Source organism: Emys orbicularis, chromosome 1 (assembly GCF_028017835.1).
Source record: "Emys orbicularis isolate rEmyOrb1 chromosome 1, rEmyOrb1.hap1, whole genome shotgun sequence".
NCBI lineage: Eukaryota > Metazoa > Chordata > Testudines > Emydidae > Emys > Emys orbicularis.
The window spans coordinates 368,278,115-368,299,010 of NC_088683.1; the positions used below are offsets into that span (position 1 = coordinate 368,278,115).

At 46.3% G+C, this 20,896-nt stretch overlaps 1 protein-coding gene across 1 annotated transcript; it reads right to left on the reverse strand.

Moving 5' to 3' along the window:
* Positions 1–40: 40 nt before the first annotated feature.
* Positions 41–991, reverse strand: LOC135873685 (olfactory receptor 52N4-like). The gene has a single exon (XM_065398327.1). It carries the CDS (start codon positions 989–991, stop codon positions 41–43), a length of 951 nt encoding a protein of 316 aa, XP_065254399.1.
* Positions 992–20,896: the final 19,905 nt, after the last annotated feature.

Below are 20,896 nucleotides of genomic sequence, written 5' to 3' on the forward strand. Positions count from 1 at the left end.
ATGAGATATCCTTTCCCCCTTTTGTCACACAGGTTTAAAGTCAGTGGCCCCAGATGATCACCCAGATGTATTTGCCCACTATATCACGAAGCTCTTTGTTTTTGACTCCATAAATGATAGGATTGAGCATGGGGGGAAGGAGGAAATAGAGGTCGGCCAAGATGATGTGAATATGGGGAGCGATGCCCTGACCAAATCGGTGTGTCAGAGCGGTGAAGAGGACGGAAGTATAAGAAATCAGCATCACACAGATGTGGGCTGTGCAGGTGTTGAGGGCTTTCTGGTGGACTTTCTTGGAGGAGATTCTGAGGACGACCCTGATGATCAGACTGTAGGACAGGACAATGAGCATCAGGTCTAACCCGATGACTACAAATCCTAACACCAAGCCATATATCCTGTTAATTGTGATATCCCCACATGATATCTTCGCCACAGCCATGTGCTCACAGTATGTATGGGGAATAATGCGGTTGGCACAGAATGGCAGCCTTCTCAGGAGCAGGGGCCCGGGCAGCATGATGAGAATAGCTCTTGTCAAACCCACTAGCCCTAGCTTCGCTATTCGCGCATTGGTGAGGATGGTGGAGTATCTCAGGGGGTTACATATAGCGACATAGCGATCGAAGGCCATTGTCACGAGGACTGCTGACTGCATAGCAGAAACCGTGTGAAGGAAGAACGACTGGGTGAGGCAGCCACCCACAGTAATATCGTTCAAATTGAACCAAAATATACACAGTGCCTTCGGCACAACAGAGGTAGACATGCCAATGTCTGTAAGCGCCAGCATGCAGAGCAGCAGGTACATCGGCTTGTGCAGGTTTTGCTCTTTGCCTACAACAAACAAAACTATGAAATTTCCCAACAGGCTGATAAAGTAGAACATACAGAAAGGGATGGAAATCCAGATGTGAGCAGCTTCCAGGCCAGGGATGCCTGTAAGAATAAATGTTGAAGGATCAGAGAGGGTGAGGTTGAAAGCTGCCATGAAGTGGTTGATGCGTTGATAGGGCTCAGAAATGCTCTCGGTGCCTGTGAAGGGAGATAAGCACAGTGAGGGGGGTTACACACTTTATAACAAATACTATGGTAACTATTTTATAGTTATTACCAATCTAGAAAGAGAGGTGAGCAGTGAGGTGGCAATATTTGCAGATGGCTCAAGATTATTTAGGTCATAGTCAAATCCAGAAAAGTCTTGAGGGGGAGCTAGCCATGCCAGGTGAATGGGCAGCATGATGGCAGATGAATTTCGTTGTCAATAAGTGGAGGGAAAACCTTGAACTCCTCAAACAGCTTATGGGGTTCTAATTTAACTGTATGAACTCAGGACTGAGATCTGGGCATCATGGTACACAGCTCTGTGCAACCCTGCTCACAGTGCAAGCACGGACCGAAACTAAGCAAATCACTGGGATCCAGGAGGAATGGGATGGGGAATCATACAGACAATACAATGCCATGAGATCAGTCAGTTAATGTTTCCCCCTCAATCTATTTAGTTTAACAAAGATGGTTAAGTTCACTTCATAACAGTCTGTAAGTACGTACACGGAGAACCAATATTTAATAATAGACCTTTTTAGCCTAGTGTATGGAGGAGTAACAGGATCCAGTGGCTGGAAGATGAAAGTAAAGAAATTCTGACTGGAAATAAGGTGTACATTTTTTAAAGGGTGAGAGTAATTAGCCACTGGAACAATTTACCAAGGGTCTTGGCGGATTCTTCACCACTGTGAATTTTTAAATCAAGGTTGGATGTTTCTCTAAAAGATCTGCTCTAGGAAAAATGTTGGAGAAATTCTCTGGCCTGTGTTATACAGACTAGATGATCACATTGGTCCCTTCTGGCTTTGGAATCTACGAACATGTCCCCAGGAGTCACCTGGAGGCATTTTGCCTGCAAACTCTTACCTTAGTTTAGTGAAAGCATTTTTTCTATTCATGACTGTTGAATTTAGCCCTCTGGGGAGAAATTCTCATGTGAGTGCTGCCCTTTTGACATGTTACACTAGGTGAGTATTTCACGAGGCTGAGGAATCCTATGACCCACTGCATGTATGAACATTTTAGGTGAGAAAAATAATGACTTCAGCCCATGATATCTTGTAAAACCCTTGCCACTAATGGCTTACAGATCTCACTAGTAAATGGTCCCAGAGCATCCTGGATTTAACGTCTGTTTCCCAGTGGCCCACTGTTTCAGGCAGCTACCAGTGGTTCCTGCAGGTGTCAGCTGTATTTATCTAGGCCCTCACATGTCCCTGAGTTGCCCAGCTCTCATTATATAATGTGCATACTTCTCAGCTAGTGAGTTGTCCCTGTAGCACCACGCGGTGTGTGTGCGTGTAACAAGACAAATAGCACAAGTGCCTTGGCATATGCCACTTATGTGGGATTTATCACTGGTGAGTCACAGTCACTGATTACCCCCCAGCCAAGGGAGCAGGTGTAATGTGAGGCATTTATGGGCCTATGTCTCATGGCTTCCCTGCCCCTCCCTCCGCTCCTGAGCTTTTTACCTTACAACCCCCCAAGCCCAAACCTGCTGACCTAGAACTACATGGCCCAAAAATGCGAGCCCAGGTATCAATTCTCCTTTTGTGCAGCTACTTTGCGTACCATGAGACCTCAGGAAAGGTTTGATTGTGCTTTACTGCACCCCCTTAATGAGTGTCTCAGTGCAGAGAGAATTCTTCCCTGAGTCTTTATATATCAGCAACTCATAACATGCATGATATTAGCACCTTTCGTCCAGACAATATGCTCTACCTGAAGAATTTGTGAGTCTTAGACCACTTTTTAATAGACAGGTGTCCAATCACAAGATCATCCCCACAATTGGCATTGTCAGTTTCTCACCAAAAGTTGAAAGTCTGATAGAGAATGATGCTTGCTATTAATGGCTAGTAGAGCTGGCTAGCAAATGGTCCCAGAGCATCCTGGGTTTAACATCTGTGTCCCAGTGGCTCACCGTTTAAATCAGCTACCAGTGGTTCCTGCATGTGGCAGCTGTATTTATCTAGGACCTTACATGTCCCAGAGTTGCCTATTCTTATTATATAATGTGCAAACTTCTCAGCTAGTGAGTTGTCCCTGTATAGCAGTCCCTGAAGCACCATGTGGTTTGTATGGGTGTAACAAGAGAAGTCACATTACTGCTTTGGCATATGCCACTTATTGGTGAGATTTATCACCAGCGAGACATAGTCACTGATTACCCCCCAGCCAAGGGAGCAGATGTAATGTGAGGCACCTCACCCCCTGCAGAAGAAGAATTTTGGGGAGCATGTAGATTCTCTGAGGTTGTGGGAGCCAGGATGACTGGTGAGCATGGAGAAGACACAGGGTGCTGTTGGAATCAGAGCAGCCTGGGATGGGGAAGGAGAGTGTGGATGGGGGTCAGAGTATTTTGGGAGATTGAAGCAGCTGAGGAGCAAAGTGTGACAGGTTCTCCCCAGGGTGACACCTGGAACTGGGGTAACACTGAGCCCTCTGACTCACCAGCCTGGGCGCTCTCTCTCAATGTGATGCTGTGACAAGCTGCAGACCCGTGCCTGATCCTACACCTACACCAGCATTCACACAGGCAGGGTGACTCCCAACTGCAGTTACATGAAGGCTCTCTGACCAGCAACTGCATGAAACAACAATAAAGAAGCTACAAGCAAACTAACCACCAGCTCCCTAGCCTAGGACCTCAGAGCTCTACCGTCCTACTCTGGTCCAAACTCCAACCAATATGAATTTGTTACCCGGTTCGCCACTCCCTCAATGTGGGGAGGAGAATGCACACTTGTAGTAACCAAGCTGAGATTTTTTCCCTCAGACACATCACTTAAAGGCACCCTGGGTTTAGATTAAAACATAAAACAACTTTATTAACTACAACAGATAGATTTTAAGTGATTATAAGGGATAGCAAATTGATCAAAGCAGATTACCTAGCAAATAAACAAAAGCGCAAACTAAGTGTAACTATTTAGATTCACTATGAATTAGCAGTTTCTCACCCTGATTGATGCTACAAGCTGTCTGGCAGATTCTCAAGACACAATCTGCATCTGCTTTGGAGCTTGGGTTTCTCAGGTTGCCTTATACAGGCTAGAAATCTCTTTAGCCTGGGTCCAGCATTTCCCCCAGTTCATATTTTTTTCATCAGATGTTTCCAAGAGTCCTCTTGTGTGGGGAATGAAGAACCACTGATGATGTCCCTCCCTGCCTTATATAACTTTAGCATATGGCAGGAACCCTTTGTTTCAAAACTTGGTTCCCAGTCTAGTTTGTGAGAAAAGTACAGACTCCCCAAAATGGAGTCAAGAGGTATGTGGCCTGGTCATATGCCCTTGTAGAGTCATAGCATCCATTACATACAGGCTGTCTGGAGCATTCTCAGGAATCCTCACCAGGTAGGAGATAGGTTTATCCTAAGGCCTATTGTTTTCCTTAATGGCTCATTGCCCTGAATAAGCACTTCCCAACCAGCTATCGAGAATGAAACCATCTTGCCTAGTCGGTGTTACGCAGGTGTAACTATATTTGAAATACAGATACATAGTCAATATTCATAACTTCAGATACAAAAATGATACATGCATACAAATAGGATAATCATATTCAGAAAATCATAACTTTTCCAAAGACATCTTTTGAGAGACATATTGCATAAAAATATCATAATTATGCTACCATGATATCATATCAGTATCACTATGAGGAATATGGGTTACAGTGTCACACAAAGAGAAATGGTTCTTCTGCTGATGAAATGCCTGAATTTACATAACAACAACAGTTGGAAACAAAATTGAGTAAAGGTTGTGACTGCAGTTCTGTGGCTTGCCAGGCCAAAGAGACACTGAGACCTGCCCAAATACACTGGGAGTCAGGAAAGGTCCCAGCGCTGGCCTTGGACCAACAATTAAAAGAGAAATTTAATTTCAGCAGTGCCTGTAAATGTACACCCGGCTCCCTGCCCCCACCACATCCAGTGCTGCCAGGCTGTCTGTTTACACCTCCCTGTCGTTCCCATAACCCACAGCACTGTCTGCTTAGAATATCAGGGTTGGAAGGGACCTCAGGAGGTCATCTAGTCCAAGTGCTTCTCTTGTGTACACTTCCCTCCTTGCCCCCACAACTCCCAGCACTGCCCACCTGTCTGTGTATACCCCCCTGCCTGCCCCACACCCACAACTTCCAGCCCTGCCACACAGTGATACCTCTCACCCAGGACCCAAACCAGGAGCCAGACCCCACAGTCAGAGATCATAGAAATATCTCCTCAGACTAGGTTGAACTCAGTGTCTGCCTGCACCTGGGAAATGGGGAAATCAGCCTGAACAGCCTCTCCGGGGGCAAAGGGAACCCCAGCAGCAGCACAGCCTGTGCAGGGAAGGAGAGAGGGACACACCCAGCAGGAGGGAGAGAGGATGTGGGGACTAAAAGGAGCCAGTGTGAGTAACTCTTCCTCGAAATGACACAAAACTTTAAAAAAAACAGGAGTACTGGTGGCACCTTAGAGACTAACAAATGTATTTGAGCATAAGCTTTCATGGGCTACACCCACTTCTTCGGATGCATAGACTGGAACATATATTGAGGAGATATATATACACATACAGAGAGCATGAAAAGGTGGGAGTTGTCTTACCAACTCTGAGAGGCCAATTAAGTAAGAGGGGAAAAAAACGTTTGAAGTGATAATCAAGATAGCTCAGTACAGACAGTTTGATAAGAAGTGTGAGAGTACTTACATGGGGAGATGGATTCAATGTTTGTAATGGCTCAGCCATTCCCAGTCTCTATTTAAGACTAAGTTGATTGTATCTAATTTGCATATCAATTCAAGCTCAGCAGTTTCTCGCTGGAGTCTCACTTGGGAGACACACCTGTCCTCGCTTACAGACAAGCCCCCAACCTGAAGCAAATACTCACCAGCAACCACACATCACTAAACAACATAAGAACATAAGAACATAAGAAAGGCCGTACTGGGTCAGACCAAAGGTCCATCTAGCCCCATATCTGTCTACCGACAGTGGCCAATGCCAGGTGCCCCAGAGGGAGTGAACCTAACAGGCAATGATCAAGTGATCTCTCTCCTGCCATCCACCTCCATCCTCTGACGAACAGAGGCTAGGGACACCATTCTTATCCATCCTGGCTAATAGCCATTTATGGACTTAGCCACCATGAATTTATCCAGTCCCCTTTTAAACATTGTTATAGTCCTAGCCTTCACAACCTCCTCAGGTAAGGAGTTCCACAAGTTGACTGTGCGCTGCGTGAAGAAGAACTTCCTTTTATTTGTTTTAAACCTGCTGCCTATTAATTTCTTTTGGTGACCCCTAGTTCTTGTATTATGGGAATAAGTAAATAACTTTTCCTTATCCACTTTCTCCACATCACTCATGATTTTATATACCTCTATCATGTCCCCCCCTTAGTCTTCTCTTTTCCAAACTGAAGAGTCCTAGCCTCTTTAATCTTTCCTCATATGGGACCCTCTCTAAACCCTTAATCATTTTAGTTGCTCTTTTCTGAACCTTTTCTAGTGCTAGAATATCTTTTTTGAGGTGAGGAGACCACATCTGTACACAGTATTCGAGATGTGGGCGAACCATGGATTTATATAAGGGCAATAATATATTCTCAGTCTTATTCTCTATCCCCTTTTTAATGATTCCTAACATCCTGTTTGCTTTTTTGACCGCCTCTGCACACTGCGTGGACATTTTCAGAGAACTATCCACGATGACGCCAAGATCTTTTTCCTGACTTGTTGTAGCTAAATTAGCCCCCATCATGTTGTATGTATAGTTGGGGTTATTTTTTCCAACAAAAACACTGACCCAGGAACCTATCCTTGTAACAAACCCCGATGCCAACTCTGTCCACATATCTATTCAAGTGATATCATCATAGGACCTAATCACATCAGCCATGCCATCAGGGGCTCCTTCACCTGCACATCTACCAATGTGATATATGCCATCATGTGCCAGCAATGCCCCTCTGCCATGTACATTGTCCAAACTGGACAGTCTCTACCCAAAAGAATTAATGGACACAAATCTGACATCAGGAATCATAACATTCAAAAACCAGTAGGAGAATACATTAACCTGTCTGGTCATTCAATGACAGACCTGCGGGTGGCAATTTTGCAGCAAAAAAAGCTTCAAAAACATACATCTGTAGTTCCAATTTTACCAGGTAAATCCCTTGGTGTTTCTGATAATACTAAACCGTTCAAGTCACCGTGCTGGTGAATTCCAGCCCAGATGGTTCTTGACTTGAACCCTGGAAACCTTCCTGAGCCCTTAGCACTAATTTTATTGCTAAAACAGGCAACTCACCAAAATCCCGCTCAGCAGAAAAAGGAAATCTCCATACTGTGACAGGAAGGCAGATCCCTGAGAAGCAGTGCATGAATTTCACATGCCTGATGCTCGCTCTGTTGGACAGCAACCTTTATGATTCCCTGTACAGCCCCTGCAGACTATCAGGTTAGCCTGGACTCCCCAACAATTCCCTTGGCCTCTTGAGCAGCAGGAACAGCAGAAAATAGACCCTCGAGAACTTCAGCCTAAGAGTCTCCCAGAGGAGTGAAGAAATAATTCTCTGATACCAGGGGCTCAAATTGTCAGGGCAAACTGAGTCTTGCAGACTTCTTAGAGTGGCCCAGAACTACTGAAACCCCGAAAAGAAAAGGAAGAGCCACAACATAGATGGACTCACTTGTCTATCAGCATTTCTGCACTGCTGCCCATCATCATAGAATCTGAGCATCTCCTCCTCCCCTCCCGGTTGACAAGCCCTGTGCTGAATCCATGAGAACACAACATGCACATGGAAAGGCACTCACAAATCCTTTTGAGTAACAGCCCCTCCCATCTGATAGCCTGTCTTTGATGGAGGGCAGCACTGATTGCCGCTGCTTAGTCATAAACCCCCCATAGTGCAGTATTGTGCCATGGGCAGGAGCAGCTCCCTGAGTCCCTTCAGGGATCAGCATGTGCCCTGAAGCCTGACGATTGCTAGAGTAACTGCACAGGCTGTAATTAGGATAGGGAGGGTGGAGGGAGATGTTCAGAGACACAGATGTGTGTTAGGTGCCCAGTGTCCATCAGCATTCAGTGGGATTCTGGTGCCTACTGCCCTTGTGCCTTTTCCAATCTGTTATAGTCATGGCCTTCACAATATCCTCTGGCAAAGAGTTCTATGGGAGAGGTCCAAAGAGTTTGTTGAGGATAGGTCCATCAATGGCTACTAGTCAGGATGGGCAGGGATGGTGTCCCTAGCCTCTGTTTGCCAGAAGCTGGGAATGGGCAACGGGGGATGGATCACTTGATGATTACCTCTTCTGTTCATTCCCTCTGAAGCACCTGGCATTGGCCACTGTTGGAACACAGCATACTGGGATAGATGGAGATTTGGTCTGAAACAGTTGCGCCATTCTTACGACTGAGAGGGGGTATGATATAGTTCTATAAAACTGTGACTGATGTGGAGAAAGTGAACACAGAACTGTTGTTTACTCCTTCACATAACACAAGAACTAGGGGTCACCCAATGAATTTAACACCCAGCAAGTTTAAAACAAATGAAAGGAAATATCTCTTCACACACTGCACGATCAACCTGTGGAACTCTTTGCCAGGGGATGTGGTGAAGGCCAAGACTGTAACAGGGTTAAAAAAATAATTTGATAAGTTCACTGAGGATAGGTCAATCAATGACTCTTAGCCAAGATGTTCAGGGACACAACCTCATGCTCTGAGTGTCTTAGCCTCTGAGTGCCAGATGCTGGGACTGGATGACAGGAGATGGATCCCTTGATAATTCACTTGTTCTTTCCCTCTGAAGCACCTGGCACTGACCACTGTCAGAAGACAGATAAGAAGGTAAGACTGTCCACACCGGGTCAGGACAATGGTCCATCTAGTCCAGTACCCTGAGTCTCCTTTTTCTTCTCTGGGTGCTGGATCTCATAGTCGATGGGGCCCACATGCCTCACTACCTCAAACGGTCCCTGTCATCAAACCAGTAATTTGAACTGCAAGCTTGGTAGTAAAAATAACACTCAATCTTGCAGTTTGAACACTCACAGCTGGACTCCTGTGTTATAGGCCTTCTCTTGGACCAGTTGTGCATGTAGCAAATTCTTCTAGCAAACACCTGCAACGTCTTCATGTGATTTCTTAATTGAAGAATGTATTTGACTATGTTCATCGCCTGGGGTCTTTGCTCTGCCATGTTTCTCAAAGCAGGTCTGGAAATCCTCGAGGTTGCTTCCCGGACACCCAGTTAAAAGGGAGAAAACTTGATAGCTTGAGGCACCTCCCTGATAGCAAAAAGGAGGCAGGAGAAGAGTTGGTCCTAGTGTCTGGGATCCGAGGCTGCAAACTTCTTTAATGTTGCCATCAAAGTTCTGAGAAATCGATCCACCAACCTAACAGTTTGGGGATGGTAGATCAATGTTCTGAATGTCTTTACCCTCAGTAGATCACACATTCTTGCATTAGTTGTAAAGTGAAGTTAGGTCATTGATCAGTAAGGATTTCTCGGGGTATTACCAAGCTGGAGGAGAATTTCATAAGCTAATTTGCAATGGTAGGTACATTGGTGGAGCGCAAAGGGATGGCTTTGGGGTACACACTGTTTAGTCAAGGATAACAATGATATGTTAATACCTCACAGCACTCTTCTTTAGGAGCCCCACAAAGTCTATGCCTATTGCTTCAAATAGGTTATCAACATGGGGGAGCAGGCTGAGGGGGGCTTTAGGTATTCCCCTAGGACTGCACAGGGTAGTAGAGAGAGAGAGAGAGAGAGAGAGCCTAGAGCACTGGTCCTGCTGCAAGAGCTGAGGCCTGAACAAGAGGTTGTGATCCAAAGTTAGGTCAGGTATTAAAGCAGATGCTCAAAAGTTCACTGTCCAGTACATGAACTTGGCAAAGTTCGCTGGTGTACTAGGTATTATATATTTACGTAAATATATTCCTGCTAGTGCGGATACATCCGAACCTAGTACAAGATAAGATGGCTTGACAAAATAATGAATAGGGCAGTTTTGTCTACGATATGAGGTACAAGAGGAAGTAACAAACAGATTTAATGAAACAGAAAAAGTGATATGTACGTTGTTTATCCCAGTTGTTTATTTCAGTCTATAAATTTTGGGGTACCTCATCTTAATCCTTTGTGTGGCCTAGGGGACAGCAGAGACTCCTGCTGCTGACTGAGCCACTCGGCACTCATGTGTTAGCATACCTGTAAGCATGGAGGGAGGGTGCGATGGTTATGCCTTGAGGACAACACACCTGGCTGAGTGCCTTTGTCACCAAACCATGCCTGTGGTCTTTCTTTATGAGTAACTTTGAGGTCTGCTGAATGAGCAGGCTGCCTTGTCTGCTAATAACGATAACATTGGAGCTCCAAGGACAGGAGCACTGAGCAACCTGAACAGCATTACCAAAGCAACAACATTCCAGCCTTCAGCACATAACAACTGCCCGCTGACACTCTGGGCAGGAAGCACAACTGTCGCTGACTAGCTTCCAGACAGCGGCGTTGTTCTCCCCTGCACTCAAAGTGTGGCCACTGCCTCAGTCACTGGGGTTCCACCACTTCCCCAGTCACCACAGGAAGTTGTTCATAGGCATGGCTAAGGATAAGATTATATCACAGAGATCACAGAATCCGTGACTTTAAGAGACATCCCTGACATTTTAAGCTTGAGCCCTGGGGTGGCAGAACCAGAGCTGTCAGCTGGTGAGGGCCCAAGACCAGTCAGCCCCCACAGGGGACGGGGTCCCCAGAGCTGTCAGCCACAGTGGCGGCAGGTACCGAACTCAGGTTTTAGCTACCGCAAGCAGTGTTCCTACAGCCCCTGGGCTACCACCTCCTGTCGGTTCCCTGGTAGATATTTCTCTTCATGAAAGCAACACCGAAGTGTCTTTTCATGATATACAAATAATCAAGGATGGTGGCCTTTACTCTGTGGTAATCAAGGCTGGTAGAAACTCGCTGGGGCCCAGGGGAGAAACTGAGGAGTAGCCCCACCGCCCAGGATTGAACTCTGAGGCCCGTTGCCTGGGGCTGAAGCCCAAGGCCCCTGGCTTTGCCACTCACCGCCCCCCAAACATTCCTCCATGCCCCCTAGGAGGGTGCACCACACAGATTGAAAACCTCTGTGTTAGTGTGATTTATTTCCACTTTTAGAGATTAAATTACTGTAATACTTGCACTACATTTACCCACAGTGACTATGCAGATATGATATAATTTAGTTTTGTGGTTCTCCCTGTGCGGTGGGGCCCCAGGCAATTGCCCTGCTTGTTACCCTCTAATGCCCGTAAAGTTCCCCTCTGGTGTTATCTGGACCGGTGATCTGCTAGGTCACTCCAATCCTTGACTCTGGGAGCCAGCTTTACCCTGCACTGCTGTGAGAACCCCCACTCCTGGGCTGTTCACACAGCCGCTGGCATGTAAGCCGCTCCTTGGATTGTGCAATTCGATGACACTAGCCAATATCTGCAGTCCCAGACACAACCCTAGGAACCTCCATCTTGCAGTGTCCAGTTATGCCCTCTGAACACTGTAGGCTTATATGAGTTTGTCAATTTAACAAAGAAATTTATATGCACCAGGCTTGTTATCCCCAGGGGAGTATCTGACATGCTTTAAACCAAACTCACTGCTTCAGGTAGAATAAGCAAGCACATTTAGTAACTATAAAGATAGATTTTAAAGTGATTATAAGTCAAAGCACAAGAACTCAGATTTGGATAAATGAAATAAAAGCAAAATCTGATTTTAACACTTTCAATGCCCTTACAAACTTAGATGCTTCACACGACAGGCTGGCTGCAATTCAGCCAGGCTCTCCCCTTTGATCAGCGGTTCAGTCGCTTAGTGGTGATGTCTGTAGATGGAAGCGGAAGAGAGAGGAAGAGCATGGCAAATGTCTCTCCCTTTTATCATGATCTTTCTTCCCTCTTGGCTTTGCCCCCCCCCACCCCTTCAGAGTCAGGTGAGCATTACCTCATCGCAGTCCGAAACTGACCAAATGAAGGGGGGGGGTGACTCACTCAAGAGTCTAAGGGTATGTCTTCACTACCCGCCGGATCGGCGGGTAGTAATCGATCTATCGGGGATCGATTTATCGCGTCTCATTTAGACGATCCCGTGCCGTGAGGACCCAAGGTAAATCGATCTAAGATACATTGACTTCAGCTATGTTATTCTCGTAGCTGAAGTTGCGTATCTTAGATCGATCCCCTCCCCCCAGCGTAGACCAGTCCTAACAGATCCTTTTGTTGCTGCCTAGGCCATCGTCCTTTGTTCCTGTGAGGCTGGGCTGGGTTTTTCCCATACATGCCTTGATGAGGTGTGAACTTCCCCTCTGCACTTAGAGAGTTTTTGCCTAGGCTTATTTTAAGCAATGAGGATACGTTTTCGGCCTCATAACTATATACATGAAATTATAACCTATAACATTACTATAGTATTATTGCAACAACCATTACTATAACATCACAATAACAACAATGCTCACCATGGTTCCTTCTGATCTTGGAATCTACCAACATGTCCCCAGGAGTGAGCTGGAGGCATTTTGCCTGCAAGTTCATGCCTGAGCTTCCTGAAGACATTTTTTTTCTATTCATGACAGTGTTGAATTTAACCCTATGAAGAGAAAGTCTCATGTGACTGTGGTGTCTTAAAAATGTTACGCTAGGTGTGTATTTCTCAGGGCTGAGGGATGCCGTGAGGCACTGCATGGCTGAACATTTTAGGTGAGAAAAATAATGACCTGACCCCATAAAATCTCATACAACCCATGTCTTTAATGGTTAACAGAGCTGGCTACCAAAAGATCCCAGAGCATCCTGGGTTTAACGTCTATGTCACAGTGGCTCATTGTTTCAGGCCTCTACCAGTGACTCCTGCACATGGCACCTGTATTTATCTAGACACTAACATATCCCAGAGTGTCCCAATCTCATTATACAATGTTCATACTTCTCAGCTTGTGAGTTATTTCTGTGTAGCAGCCCCTGAAGCCACACACTGTGTGTATGGGTGCACCCTCAGCAGCAGTACAGGTGCCCTGGCATTGCCACTCTGTGTCTCACTGGTGAGAAATCTCACACACGGTCAATGATCTCCCCATAGCTAAGAAGCAGGAGTGACAGGAGGTAATCTGCTACAGTGTGTCCACATTCCATTACAGTCAGAGACACCCATCTGCCCCAGGAGGCTTCATTACACATCTTTGGTTTGTGCATTAGGCAGGATGTCCATTCCCTATTTCACCAGTTACAGGAATCTGTGCCACTGGAATCTCGATACTCCATAACATGCCCCTTGCCCCAAACACACACACTGTGCATTCCTGGACCTCCCACAATGAGATGTCTAACACCGCATGGTTTCCTCTAAGCCAGAAATATACTTTTCTTTTCACTACCTTTTGGTGTTTCTCCTCCTCTCCAGAACCAAGAGGTGCAGGGGACACAGAAAGCATACTCTTCTCACCTCCGTGTAAAAAATTGTTATCCTGATTGTTTTAAACCTTTAAGCCTGTTAGTTTGAGATTTCGGCAACTCTCCTGTCAGTTCTTCTTTGGTCCAAACGAGCTCACCCATCCTTAGAGGTCACAGGACAACTCCAGTTGAAGTCACAGGAGGCTCATGGCTGGTGATAATCAGGCCATTTATTTAGGTCCCTACATGTGGATTTAGATTGAAATCCTGTTCCTGTTGGGAGTTTTGCCATTGAAATCAGCGGGACAAGATTCACCCTTAGTGTTTAACTTTCAGCTCCGAACTGTGAAAATCATGGCTTCAGGTCCTGCTCCAGAGATCATTATTCTGTTAGGCTGCTGAAAGAATCTGAAGGAAAGCCCCAGGTTATGTGGCGTTCGGAGTCCAAGCATGAAAGTTGGGGATTTCAAAACATGTGGGCCCTGATTTGGCTCTCAGGGAGACCAAAGTTAATCTCTTGTGACCCAGTGAAAGCAGAATGTGAGAGCAAAATCTGACCAGTGTGTGACCCATTCTTGTTGTGAACCCTCTGGTAACTCAGATACACACTGCAGAGGCGTTGGCTGCACTTCTTAACAGGGCAGCAAAGTCGCTGAATTGGAAAACTTGAGCGAATCAGAGGAAAAACCACATTGCCCAAAAAAGGAAGCTACTGAGACAGACAGAAGGACACAGTAAGAGACAAGGAACTGATCTTAAAAACAAATATTTATCTAAACTATTTACAATACAAGTATAGTTCCAATTTTGCCAGCTAAATCCCTTGGTGTTTCTGATAATACTAAACAGTTCAAGTCGCCGTGCTGGTGAATTGCTGCCCAAATGGTTCTGGACTTGTACCCTGGAACCCTTCCTGAGCCCTCAGCACTAACTTTAATGCAGAAACAGGTGACTCTCCGAAATCCCGCTCAGCAGAGAGAGGAAATCTCCTTACTGCAACAGGAAGGGAGAGCCCTAAGAATCAGTGTACGAATCTCACGACACTTGGCGTGCTGTACAGCGACCTTTATGATTCCCCTGAACAGTTCCTGTGGACTCTCAGGTTGGCCAGGATTTGCAGACAGTTATCCTCTAAGACCCTTGGTAAACAGTTCCAATGGCTAATGACTTTCTCTCTTCAATGCGTAGCCAGGCAGTTGGCTGTAGCAATTGTTCACCATTTGGTCAGTTCTGGCACAACTGCAACTACCTGAGGGGGGGTTCCAAAGAGGATGGAGCTCGGCTGTTCTCAGTGGTGGCAGACGACAGAACAAGGAGCAATGGTCTCAAGTTGCAGTGGGGGAGGTTTAGGTTGGATATTAGGAAACACTATTTCACTAGGAGGGTGGTGAAGCACTGGAATGCGTTACCTAGGGTGGTGGTGGAATCTCCTTCCTTAGAGGTTTTTAAGGTCAGGCTTGACAAAGTCTTTAGCTGGGATGATTTAGTTGGGGTTTAGGTTCTGCTTTGACGTCATGTACCACCCTGTGATGTCACCTAAGCCTACCGATCTCCATGTATCAGGTGGTATAATCAAAACATCTCTGTTCATCGTGTCATGACACCTCGGAGGTCAGAAGGTTCTGGTTATTTCTCTGGTGTCAGGATATCTTAGTGATTCATGTGCCAGGGGCTCCTAGTGCTAGGTACAGGAGCCTATGATTCTATCGTAAATGTGTTTATTTTCCAGCCTCAGCTCTTTTCCTGCCAGTGGCTGTACTTTTCCACACACACACAGTCTGACTAAGAGGCTGGCTGAGATATGCTGCACCTGTGAGCCGTGCTTGTTTCTAGCCACAACTCTTGCTCAGACTGAAGGCCTCATACTGGGCCTCTAGTGCAGGGTCTTGTTTCAGGCTCCCTTTCTACTACACAAACCATTCTACACCACAGTACCAGTGCAGAGAACCTGAACACAGTTTCTGACCTCTATGTGGACTGGGGGTACATTGGTTCTCCTCTTTCTTCTTCTGGAGGTCACATGCTGCCAATTTTCTTTCCACTTCTGCGCTGCCCCCTCTGATTCTTCAGCATGCTGTGCCTGCAGAACCAAATGAAGAAAGTCTTCATTTTCTCTGATGCAATGCAGGGTTGATACTTGGGTCACTAGTCCTTTAACCTTCTCTTCCAATATGTAGACCAGCTTGCACTTCATACAGACAAAGTCACTTCTGTCCTCTGGGAGAAAGACAAACATGGCACGTCCTGTGCAGGTCACAACATTTGCTCACTATTCATATTGTCTTCTTCTAAAAGCCTCTTCACATGTTGTATTTACTGGTAACAGAAATCTGAAAGGCAATAAACTCTGTGGGAACTCCCCCCAGGCAAATTCCTTGTGTTTGCCTCTCCTCTGATTGCTGCTTCAGATAGCCTTTGGATAATGGCTGCTTTAACTCAGCAGGGTATGCAGGGTCATGTGACCAGACCACATGACATGGAACTCCATTATGGGTACCTGTATTTTTCCACAAACTAGATGGGGAATTTTTTTTGGAACAAAGGATTGCCTCCATATGTTAAAGCTATATAAGGTGGGGTGTGACATCATCTAGTGGCCTCACTCCTCACACAAGAGAACTCCTGGAAACACCTGAGAAAGACAGATAACGAGGAGTCCGGTGGCACTTAAAGACTAACAGATGTATTTGGGCATAAACTTTCATGGATAAAAAAAAACATCTTCAGATGCACGTTGAATCTGAAGAAGTGGATTTTTTACCCACAAAAGCTTATGCCCAAATACATCTGAAGAAGTGGAGTTTTTTACTCACAAAAGTTTATGCCCACATAAATCTGAAGAAGTGGAGTTTTTTACTCACAAAAGTTTATGCCCAAATAAATCTGTTAGTCTTTAAGGTGCCACCAGACTCCTCGTTTTTGTGGATACAGACTAACATGGCTACCCCTCTGATACTCGTCACCCAAGAAAAAAAGACTGAACTGGGGGAAGTGCTGGTCCCAGGCTGAAACCATTTCTAGCCTGTGTATGGAAACCCGGTGGACTGCTTGTATCACCAGACAGGATGAAAAACTATTAATTCATATCCAGTCTATCTGGTATTTTAGGCTTAGTTTGCAGGGTTTTTTATTTGCTAGGTAATCTGCTTTGACCTGTTTATGATCACTTTTAATCGCTTAAAATCCATCTTTTTGTAGTTACACTTACATTTTTGTTTATCGAAATCAGTGTTCCTTTGAGTGTCTGGAGAAAATCTCAGCTTGATTAACACAGACTTGTCATATATCCTTCCAACATCAAGGGGGGGGGCAAACTCTATTAATGAGCTCACATTGTACAAATCCCTGTGCAGGGCAAGACAGTATAAATGTGGGTTTATACTCCAGTGGGGGTTGTGAGCTTCAGGAGTTGGGAAATTGGCTGATGTCCACTGTTTGCTCCTGGGTGGCTTAGGTAAGCCCTAGGGTAGCTCAGTTTGGGTGTGTTGTCGCCCTCTGCTGTCATGTTGGGTGATAACAGGGCCTGGAGAGGCTTAATCACCAGCAAATCAGTGTGAACAAGGGCCAGCCCAGTTGGGTGATTAGAGGGGTACAGCAGTTTGCAAAGCTCCCAGACTGCTCCCCGGAGGTCACATCCCCTAACACTCATACCCTCTGGAATGCAAATTAGGCCCCTGGGTATCTGTGATGCAACCATGGGAGAGGGACTCTAGCCCAAAGAAAAGTTCCAGACATAGCAGATGTTTGATTCCTTTACTACTTAATTCTCGCCCCAGCAGGCACACAAACCTAAAATAAAATAAAAATGTCCCCTGGGAAACAGATTTTGGAATCTCAGTGAATTCCAGGTGATTCTGGACTTCGGAGCAGTGAAAGAATCACAGAGTGAGTGGAGAAGCCCCATTGTACTAGTTCTGACAGAGGTTAGCACAACCCATTTTGCATGGATTTCTGAAAGATCAACACAGTATTGAAATACTTACCTGCTGCAAAGAGTAGATGAACACTGGGAGCTGCCAGATATATACTGAATTTTAGATCTCACAAAGGGAGACTGGCAAATACCTTTGATGACAGAATCCTGGGAGAAGAAAGCCTTTTCCAGGCCCTTCACCTTGTATCAATTCAGGATCATGTCATCTCACAGTGTGGCAGTGACTTTTCAGAGGCTACACACAGAAAACAAAGCCATCGTCAGTTGCTAGGCTGAACAGCCCGAGAGATTCAGTTTGCCTTGCAAATCTGAGCTCCTGGTACCTGCAGATCATTTCTTCACTCCCTGGGGAGGCTCTCAGGATGAATTTTTCCATAGTCTATTTTCCACTCTTCACAGAGCTCAGGGAATTCTCCGGGAGTCCTGGCCAACCAGAGAGTCCCCAGGAACTGTACAGGAGACATAAAGGATGCTGTCCAGTATGCCGAGCGGGAGATGTGAAATTCCTACACCGATTCTCAGGGCTCTGCCTTCCTTTCACTGTAAGGAGATTTCGTCTCTGCTGAGCAGGATTTTGGTGAGTTGCTTGTTTCTGCATTAAAGTTAGTGCTAAGGGCTCAGTCAGAGACAAGGAACTGATCTTAAAAACAAGAATTTGTCTAAACTATTTCTAGTACATTTGTAGTTCCAATTTACCAGGTAAATTCCTTGTCTTTCTGACAACACTGAAAAGTTCAAGGTGCCGTGCTGGTGAATTTCTGCCTGATGGTTCTTGACTTGAACATTGGAACCCTTCCTGTGTCCTTCTATCTGTCTCATTAGCTGCCTTTTGGGGGGCTGTCTGGTTTTTCCTCTAGTTCTCTCAAGTTTTAAAATTCAGCGACTCCATTGCCCTGTTGGGAAGTGCAGCCATAGCCTCTGCAGTGGGTATATGTGTTACCAGAGGGTTCACAACAAGAATGGGTCACACACTGACAAGATTCTGCTCCCACATTCTGCTTTCAGTGGGTCACTCCCGTTTGACACTGGCCTCCCTGAGAGCAAAATCAGGGCCCACATATTTGAAATCCCCATCTTCCATCAGGGCCGGCTCCAGGCACCAGCGCAGGAAGCAGGTACTTGGGGCGGCCAATGGAAAGGGGTGGCATGTTCGCGGCTTTATCATTTTTTGTTTTTTTGGAGCCGGCCCTGTCTTTCATACCCGATCTCAGAAGACCACATAAATGGGGATTTCCTTCAGGCTCTTTGAGCACCCTGACCCTAACTCTAACCCCCACAGAATAGCACTCTCTGGAGCAGGACCACACTGGCCAGATTATGCTCTCACATTCTGCCTTCAGTGGGTCACTCCAGATTGACACGGGTGTCCCTGAGAGCAAAATCAGGGCCCACATGTTTGAAATCCCCATCTTTCATAACCCATCTCAGAACACCACATAAACTGGGGGTTTTCTTCAGACTCTTTGAGAACCGTGACCCTAACCCTAACAGAATAGCACTCTCTGGAGCAGGACCTGAAGCTGTGATTTTCACATCTCAGAGCCAAAAGTTAAACAGTACAGGTGAATCTGGTTCCACTGATTTCAATGGCAAAACTCCCAACAGGGGCAGGAATTCACTCCAAATACACATGTAGTGTGAAAGCAGAGATTATTCTCCGACAGTAGGGACTTAAATAAATGGCCTGATTTACACTGGCCATGAGCCTCCAGTGGCTTCAACTGGAGTCGCCCCGTGGCCTCTAAGAACGGGTGAGCTTGTTTGTCCTAAAGAAAAACTGAGGGGAGAATTACTGAAATCTCAAACTCACAAGTTGAAAGGTTCAGAACAAGGAAGATAGTAAATTTTTCATAGAGGGGGAGGGGTCTACTTTCTCTGTGCCCCTGCATCTCTGGTTCTGGAGAGGACGAGAAGCACCAAAAACAGTAAAAAGAAAAGCATGTTTCTGGCATGGAGGAAACCAGCCAGGGTTGTAAATCTCAGCAGAGGAGGTCCAGGAATGCACAGTTTTTGTGTGTATGTGTGTGTGTGTGTGTGGGGGGGTGGTGGTAGCCATAGCAACTCTGATGCAATATATAGTGATAATAGAGTGCATGGTCCTGCCTCCAGTGTCAATCCTTCCCGCTCTCTCATATTCTACCCCAACACCCTGCACAAGTTGAGCAGCTCCACGGGTTCCCTTCGCCCACGGAGAGGCTGTTCATTCTGATCTCCCCCATTTCACCGGTGCAGGCAGACACTGAGTTTAACCTTGTCTTAGAAGGTATTTCTGTGCCTGTCGCTGTGGGGTCTGGCACCTAGTTTTTGTCCTGGGTGAGGCGTATCACTGTGTGGCAGGGCTGGAAGTTGTGGGTGTGGAGGACCCACATGGATAGGTGGACAATGCTCAGGGATGTGGGGGTAGGCAGGGGACAGGTACACAGACAAGCGGGCAGTAATGAGGGTTGTTGGGGCATGCAGGTGGTACATGGAAAAGCAGGCAAGGCTGGGGCTTGTGGGGAAGAAAGGGTGGTTCATGGACAGGCGGGTAGCGCTGTTGGTTGTGGGGGCAAACAGCGCAGTGTACACAGAGAAGCAGCAGCTCTGGGGGTTGTTGAGCAGCCAAGGGGTATACACAGGCAGGCAGTGCTGGGGGTTGTGGGGGCAGGCTGGGGGTGTAAATCGACAGGTGGGCAGTTCTGGACTTTGCAGAAGTAGGCATGGGTTGTATATGGCCTGGCAGGCAGCGCTGGGTGTGGTTTTGGCAAGCAGGGGGTACACGGACAGGCAGGCAAGTGCTGGAGCATGTGGGAAGGCAGGGGTATGTACACGAATAGGTGGGGAGCACTGGGGGTTGTGGGGCAGGCAGAGGGTGTACACAGACAGGTGGGCAGCACTGCTGAAATTCATATTTTCATTTTGATTGTTGGTCCAAGTCCAGTGCTGGGACCTTTCCTGGCCCCGAGTACGTGTGAGTACAGAACTGCAGCCTGGGTGTCACCACCTTTACTCAGTTTGGTTTCCAATCGTTGTTATTGAATGTTATTTACGTAACTTCAGGTATTTCACCAGTAGAAAGAATCACTGATCTTTGCTCCTCAGATGGTTAAACCTCCCATCATATTCTGACCCACTGTCTGTTCCCTCCTTCCCCATCCTAGGCTGGCCCGATTCCAGCAGCACTCTGGTCAGTGTGGTTAGATGTTTGGCTGTGTGTGTGTATTCTCCCTGTGTGCTGTCCCAGCTCTGCACTCACAATGGGCACAGTAACCTCGAGTGACCTACCCAATGACCAAGACAGGTTTGTTGTCGATGAAGCTCGGTACTAGTATCCTGCAGACTCTAACGGACGACTAACACATGTATGCCCGTAACAATCGACCAGCTCAGTGAACAGCGGGACTTTTCGTTTTTCCCTTGGCTAGACAAAGACCCTCCCTCTGAGATACATCTTTATATTCTGACACAAACAGGTTACGTACTGGTC